This window comes from Danio aesculapii, chromosome 5 (genome assembly GCF_903798145.1).
Source record: "Danio aesculapii chromosome 5, fDanAes4.1, whole genome shotgun sequence".
Taxonomy (NCBI): Eukaryota; Metazoa; Chordata; class Actinopteri; order Cypriniformes; family Danionidae; genus Danio; species Danio aesculapii.
In genome coordinates, this window is record NC_079439.1 from 58,841,406 (window position 1) to 58,849,413 (window position 8,008).

General features: G+C 32.7%; 1 protein-coding gene across 1 annotated transcript; it reads left to right on the forward strand.

Annotated features, from left to right (window-relative positions):
- The first annotated feature begins 349 nt into the window (after positions 1 to 349).
- Positions 350 to 5,370, forward strand: mis12 (MIS12 kinetochore complex component). The gene is made up of 2 exons (XM_056457051.1): positions 350 to 404; positions 4,158 to 5,370. The coding sequence occupies exons 1-2, from the start codon at positions 389 to 391 to the stop codon at positions 4,787 to 4,789; spliced, it is 648 nt and encodes a 215-aa protein (XP_056313026.1). The 5' UTR covers positions 350 to 388; the 3' UTR covers positions 4,790 to 5,370.
- The last annotated feature ends 2,638 nt before the right edge of the window (positions 5,371 to 8,008 follow it).

The window sequence follows — 8,008 nt, forward strand, 5'->3', positions numbered from 1 at the left end:
TTATTATTATTTAATAACTGCTGGGAGATGTTCTATCTTTAAACTACATTGTTAAACCAATTTGAAATTGTTAAATTAAAAATAGTTTTATTTATGGCATCTTTAAAAATGTTATTTACTGTTCATGTTTGCAAAAAGTACTTCTAATATCAAAGGCCGTCGAAAAGTACACTCTATAATAGATGGGTTTATTATTAATAAATAGTAGTAGTTATTTAAATGTAAGCATAGTTTACTTAAATAAATTCAGCGTAAACTGTTTTTGTCACACTCGTTTTTTAGTCATTGGGCACACTGTTGATCTCCCTATCAGCAGGCGGCGATATTGCGCTTCAGAACCACAGCGAGTGACGCGTGAAGAAGGATGAACTGAGCGCGGGCTGATGAGATGGCGGAGAGCGAAGGTAAGAACACCCTTCTCTTTTTAAACCCATTGTTTTATTATTCACGAATGGCTTTGCATGTTTAGTAGAATAAACAGGGGAAACGGTTTATGTATGCCACTTTATCTGTAATGTAACAAAACATTTAGTCAGTTGTAGATGATATTAAATGTTACTGTCAGAGTTTTATGTGTGGTACAGTAATATAGTTGTTTTCATACTTGTCGACGCCATAGACTGTCAAACATGATCAAGCTTGAGCAAGGGATCAGTCCTAAAGTTTAAATGAATTACATCTATTTTGTATGCAGATCTAATTTACAGTCTTTTTAATCGTACTATATTAAAGTGTATTATTATCATATAAAGCATACCTTATAAATGACAGTTTAAAAATTAAAGTACTGAATCAATTAATGTATTTTATCTTTTGTCTGCTTATTATTGTACATTTAAATACAAATTTGGATTATTAAACAATCTTATTTATTCAGTTTATGTTCCTTTCATAATTATTATAATGGAATAAATAATTATTAAAACCAAAAAATATTTATATTTTAAAATTAATTCGTTGTTTTCTCTGAGCATTTGCATGGATTTCCTAGCAAAAATACTGATTTGGAATAATATTTTAAAGACTGCATTTATATGATGAAAAAGACGGGGAAAATAGCTTCGTTATAATGACAGAAATAAATAAAATGTTACATTTAGTAAAAATTATGAAAATAATTCAAATTATTACAGTTTTATAGTATATTACATCAAACTAATGGAGCCTTAGTAAGCAAACAAAGTAAAAAAAGTGTAATACATTTCTTTACTACTACTATTAATAATAATATAATGTATATTTTTTGGTGTTTTAAATAAGACACCAATTAAAATGCCAGTCAGTGTAAGAGTAGTAAATACTGGAATGATTATATATGATTATATGTATGTATATATATATATGTATGTATGTTAAAATAAGATCACACTGCAGCACTTAAATACAAATTAATTGTTACTTAAAATCTTTTTTCTTTGCCACTATCCTACAAACCACAAGGTTTTACCCACTTGTCACTGTCAGCAAACTATATATATTTGATAACTACAGTGCAGAATAAGTATATTGTTTCATTTGTACATAAATCTGAATATCTACATCTACTTTTTAAATATATATATATTTATATATTTATAGACATATATACACTTATTTAACAACATACTTAGTTTACATAAAACTATGTAAACTAAACTAGGTTTGCATATGTGCACATCCCAATTTGCACATAAAACATTTAGCAGACATCTTTTATATGATAATTTTATATAAATACTTATACAATATTTTTATGATATAGCTATACATACTATAATGTATATCATAATATTTCTGTACATACATTTGTCAATTTGTCAAATTTTGATTCTCTATTTACTTTTTTTTAAACTCCTTTATCATCATTATTTTGGTCCTATCACCATATTTTAGTTTCACTGTGGATCCTTGGTATCTGTAAACAACCCTGCTGCTCTTTCTGATTCTGATAGATGAAATGTTATTTTGGTTACACTTTACAATAACAGTACATGAATAATGATGTGATAATATGTAAACTAAGCATTACTTTATTATGAACTAATGATGAGTTAATGCATGCGCTGATCATGAACTAATTTTAACTACAACATGTATCATGTGTGACTAACAGCTACCTTAATGACTTGTTAGTACATGGTTGTTTGTTAATTCATGTATTAGTTACCACTTTAGCTTATGCTTAATTTAACCATCATATATAATTATTTGGGATGCACCGAGACCATTTTTTGGAACCGATCCCGATACCAAAATTCTGAGTATCGACCAATACACATCCGATCACGATACTGTCCTTTTTTAAAAAAAAATTTTTTTACATAATACAGTTTCTATAGTTGTGATTAACTCAAATAATATATCTTATTTAGTAAAAATAACAGACCTAATAAACTATGCTACATTATTTGACCATTCATTATGACATTGAAATGATCTGTTGTGGTCCAGCTCATGTTTCCTTTTTTGATATAAAGATTTGTCTTTGAAAGCTGTAATAGGCTACCACCATTGACCCTAATTGTTGGTAAAATAACCAGCCTTTTAGCAAAGTCTGATATTTTCCTGCAGGTTTGTTGCAGACTAAACTAAACTGTCTGATGCCGGTTTTACTTAATAAACATTCCCTCACCTAAACTCGCCATAAAACAAGGTTCGCTTATATACTTCATAAATAAAATGTTAATATTAATAAAATTACATATTAGGTGAAATATTAGGCTAAATAATTTTCTGTTAATGACCATCCATATTGCGCCTGTCAGTCTCACTTTTATGAATTTAATCAACTACTTTGATCACAATGAGCCAGGCTTTACAAACTATTCGGCGCACTGAAAGTATTCCCCTCAGAAGAATAAACGCAGTCAGAAGGATGAGAGAACAGAAACTTATTTTAAGAATAATTTCACGGAGTAGTGCACATTGCACAAGAATAGCAGCATCGAACTGATATCCGATCCAGCTATTGGGGTCAGTGCATCCCTAATTATTATATCATGACTTTACATGGAGGGGCACATCATCATTAACCCATTCATAACTACTCATGAACTCCTTATGCACATCCATCTAGTGCAGTGGTCAGGAACCTTTTTTCAACAAAGATCCATTTCAGATTTTTTTTTTTATCAAATGCGAGCCATATGGGGTGTGTGTATATAACAAAACCTTTATTTGTTTAGAAAAAAAACTATTATTTATTTCCATGCACAACTCAAAAATAAACAAATATGACACATCATAATGTATAAAGAAAGGACAATTTACAGAATTTTTTTTTTTTTGAAATCACCACTCATCAATGTTTGAATTTACGTGTGTGAGGTTACAATAGAAATGTAAATTACCATACAAATGTACGAAATATAACTTGCCCTTTATTGTTGTTGTGAATCAAGTTAAACCACAGCACCACATATGCGCATTGGTTGAAAAGACCTTTTATTGTATACCAAGTTCCTATTCATTTTGCTGTAGAAAATACAATATAAAGGGAATTGTTGTAATATTATTTTCAATAGGAAACTGATTTGTAGTTACAGTTATATTAAAAAAAAAATAAAAAATCTGAAATATTATTGAAGAAAAACAGCTGGTGAGCCACATTTTTTTGGTCAAAGAGCCACTTTTGGCTACCGAGCCATAGGTTCCCTACCCCTGGTCTAGTGCGTCTACACTGAATAACAATAAAAAAGTGTTCTGTCAACATCAACAGTTTAAAAACAGGGGTTTATGAGTTGTTAAGGATGACACTGATGTGCCCCTCCAAGTAAAGTCATGACAAAATTATTCATGAATATGAGTTCATGTTGGTTACATTTAGCTTAAACTTAAATGTTAATTAATACATTAACTAACAACATGTACTAACAAGTAATAAAGGTAACCGTTTACACAGGAATCATGTTGTAGTTAAAGTTAGATCATCATTAGCGCGCGCCTTAACTCATCATTAATTCATAATGAAGTTATGTTTAGTTTACATATTAATACATCATTATTCATGTACTGTTATTGTAAAGTGTCGTCGTTTTTTTTATATTAAAATTTTATTTAAAAAATCATTATATTTTCATATTTGAAAATAACATGTAACAATAAAATGGTATAATTATGATATTAGGTTACATTATGACTTTATTTATGACTTTACATTGTCTCTTTTATGACTGTAGTTTCAGTGGGATCTGAATCCCTCCAGCTGTACGAAGCCCAGTTCTTCGGCTTTACCCCGGAGACCTGTACTTTACGAGTTCGTGATGCCTTTCGAGACTCTCTTAACCACATTCTGGTGGCAGTCGAGTCTGTGTTTGTAAAAAGATTATGTCCGGGCCGTGATCCACCAGCAGAGCTTCGACTGACAGCCCGCGAGAGCACCCAAAAACTGCGTCAGTTCCTACAGGAGCGCTTCGAGATCATGTTCCAGCGTATGAAGGGGATGCTGATAGACCGCATGCTCTCCATCCCCCAAAATGTCCTCCTGCCCGAAGACCAGATGCACCAGAAATACCCAGAAGGCAAAGAAGAGCTCACAAAGCTGCAGGAGTCCATCACTAAACTACTGCAGGCCTATGAAGCAGAAGTGTGCAGCAAACAAGCACTTCTTGCCGAGCTCGAGGAGCAGAAAGAAACACAAAAACAGCTGGATGAAGTGCTGAGATGGATCGAGGAGCTGCGTGTTTCGTGGAAGCGAGAGGGAATGGGAAACGTCCAGGATAGCGTCCGACACATGATGGAGACTGTTGGTCAACTGCAGGACGTGGTAGGGAAGATCAACAAGCAGAATAGTGCACTGGATGAAGTCTGATGGTTGATTTCAGGACAAATGGGGTGTAATAACAAGGTCGATCCACCAGGGGGAGACATCGGCGCACAATTTGTTCTTTGACAGAATTACATTTACATACAAGTGGTGCCATCAGTCGAGCTTCAAAGCGATACATTTGTAATCAGACGATTTTTCCTCCTAAATTTGAAATGCAGTCGATCTCCGCTTCCTCAAAGTCATCGGGCTTTCTCATTTGCGATGCAGCGCCTTTGATGTTGAGATCTGCATTAGATTAGGCCAAATGTCCCACAGGCCCACACTGATGTGTCCAGTAGCCTGCTCGGCTTTTCTTTTTACAGCAAGTTTTATGTCGGTTGAGGAGATCTTTTAAGGTCTTTGCCTTGATGTTCGGCAGAGAAGGGATTTAAATTCATATTAGGACGTCATTGGAGGCGTCAGAGGAAGACCTGAAGTTTTTTAGATGCTCTGAATCTAAATTAAAGCTCATGGGTTGAGTTGCTCTCTTAATTCTAAATGCAAACATTAGAATTAAATGTAGTAGGGTAATATACTTATGATTACTGTAAATAACAATAAAATGAATTTTGTGATTCTGTAAAGATGCTTTTTTTTGTTTTACTGAACAAATTGTTGTTTATTAAAATGACATCAGATTTTTATTAAGAGCGTTTGTTGTGCAAAAAATTGTTTTATGTTTATGCTGAAAAACGTTCTTTACCTGTGTTTTTTTTGTTCTTGTTTTCTGGTGAAATATATACAGTTGAGGTAAGAATTATTAGCCACCCTGAATTATTAGCCCCCCTGTTTATTTTTTTCCCCAATTTCTGTTTAATAGAGAGGATTTCTTCAACATATTTCTAATCATAATAGTTTTAATAACTCATTTCTAATAATTAATTTATTTTATCTGTGGCATGATGACAGTAAATAATATTTGACTAGATATTTTTCAAGACACTTCCACACAGCTTAAAGTGACATTTAAAGGCTTAACTAGGTTAATTAGGTTAACTAGGCAGGTTAGAGTATTTAGGCAAGTTATTGTATAACGATGGTTTGTTCTGTGGACTATCGAAAAAAAAATTTGCTTAAAGGGGCTAATAATTTTGACCTTAAAATGGCTTTTAAAAAGTTAAAAACTGCTTTTATTCTAGCCAAAATAAAACAAATGAGACTTTCTCCAGAAGAAAAAATATTAGCAGACATATTGTGAAAATTTCCTTACTCTGTTAAACATCATTTGGGAAATATTTAAAAAAAAGAAAAAAATTCAAAGAGGGGCTAATAATTCTGACTTCAACTGGATATGTTCTTAAAGAGATATTGTTCACCTCAAAATTTAATTTCTGTCATCATTTACTGGCCATTCAATTGTTCAAAATCTGTTTGAGTTTCTTTTAATCAAAAGATGTTTTGAAAAATGCTGGTTGCTGGGATACATTGACTTGCATAGTAATTTATTTTCTTCCATGGAAGTCAATGGGCCCCAGAAACCACCATTCTTCAAAATATCTTCTTTTGTGTTTTCTAAATGTTTAAAAAACACATAAGAGAGAGTAAATACTGAGGTAATTTGTATTTTTGGGTGAACCTTTAAAATAATTTTTAAACTGAAGAAAATTAATTTTCAAATACTCTAATAATTTATTATCTGAGTCTTCAAAAGTGACACAGGGCAGGGGTTCCCAAACTTTTTGCCAAAATCTAAACTTGATTAAGAATGATGGGCCAGAGATAAATATACCAAACTGTAAAGTTGTCAATGTAATTTCCTAATTTATTATTATAGTTCATTATGCAATTTAATTAATACTATAATTTATTACATTTAAAATGCTTCAATTGCATTATTAATTATACATGTTTGTACATTTTATAATGAATCAATGAAAAAAACATGAACACTCCCATTTATAACACAAAAAAGTTCACTTGCTGATGTCTTCTGTAATGTCCGCCATCCATCAAGTGGCTATTCAGTTATTTATTTTAAATCTGATTCATTCACAACATTTAATTGAAACATTTAATTTCAGTTTGCTTTTTTTTGTAGCTCAACAGTTAAAAAACAAGTCATGTTAAATTAGAAATGACAATCTCTGTTAAAGGCATTCCCCCTAAAATTCCCCATCTCTCTTCTCAGATGGAATGGTGGGCCAAATCAAAGGTTACCGTGGGCCAACTTTCGGCAAATCTGCTCTACGGTTTCAGAGAAACCGTGCCAAAGGGCTTGCAAAAACACAAGGGTGACTAAAATAATCTGAATTAAAATACTTTTGTCTCAACTTGTACTCCCTTTGTATCAGTGTTACTTAATTTAATGCACTATAATTTCTTACTGTACTATTAAGTTTTTTGTATACATTTGTATGAATCAGTTTTCATTTTATATTTGTGATTTTCTTTTAAGGTTTATTTTAGTATGAGAATCCAACTATAGCTAAAACGTTTTTTTTTTTTTTTCAATTTCAGTTTTATTTCAAGCAACAACATAATTTTTTAAATAGGTTTAGTTTCATTTAATCTTTCCCCTTTCCTGTTTTTTAATGTTCTACATTAATATTCTACATTTCTGCCCCCCCAAAAAAGCAAATTATGTTATTAATTACTCATCCTCATGTTGTTGTTCCAATTACCCAGACCTCCTTTCATCTTCAGAACACACACTTTTAATACCCATAATAAATGCACACCCTAATGGAAGACATTTGAGAACAAAGTTGTCTGTACAGTTTTTTGCTGCACAAAATAGTTTTTGGAGCTTTGTATGAATACAGTTGAACCACTGAAGTCACTTTGAATGTTTTGATGATGTTTTTAAGTTCCTTTTCTGATGGTTATAAATTTTGTTTGACATGCTGTCCCTGGAGAGAGCCCTGAGCTCATAAGATCCTCGAGCCTGGGGCTCCCTCTCGTTTGCAAGGCAAGAGGGGAGTTTGAGCTCAGGTAGATCTAGAGAACTCCCCTGCTGTAGTAGCTAATGAGCGGATAGGGATTGCTCTTAAGAGATAACTACTTACTAGGAGCATGTTTATGATGTCGATTTGGATTAGTCAATTAACTTAAGTTGCATGTTTTTGGATGGTGGGAGGAAACCGGGGAACCTGGGGAAAACTCACGTGAGCACGGGGAGAACGTGTAAACTCCGTACGAAAACATCGACTGGCTTGGTAAGGACTAGAACCAGTGACGTTCTTGCTGTGAGGCAACAGTGCCAACCAATGGGCCGCCATGCCA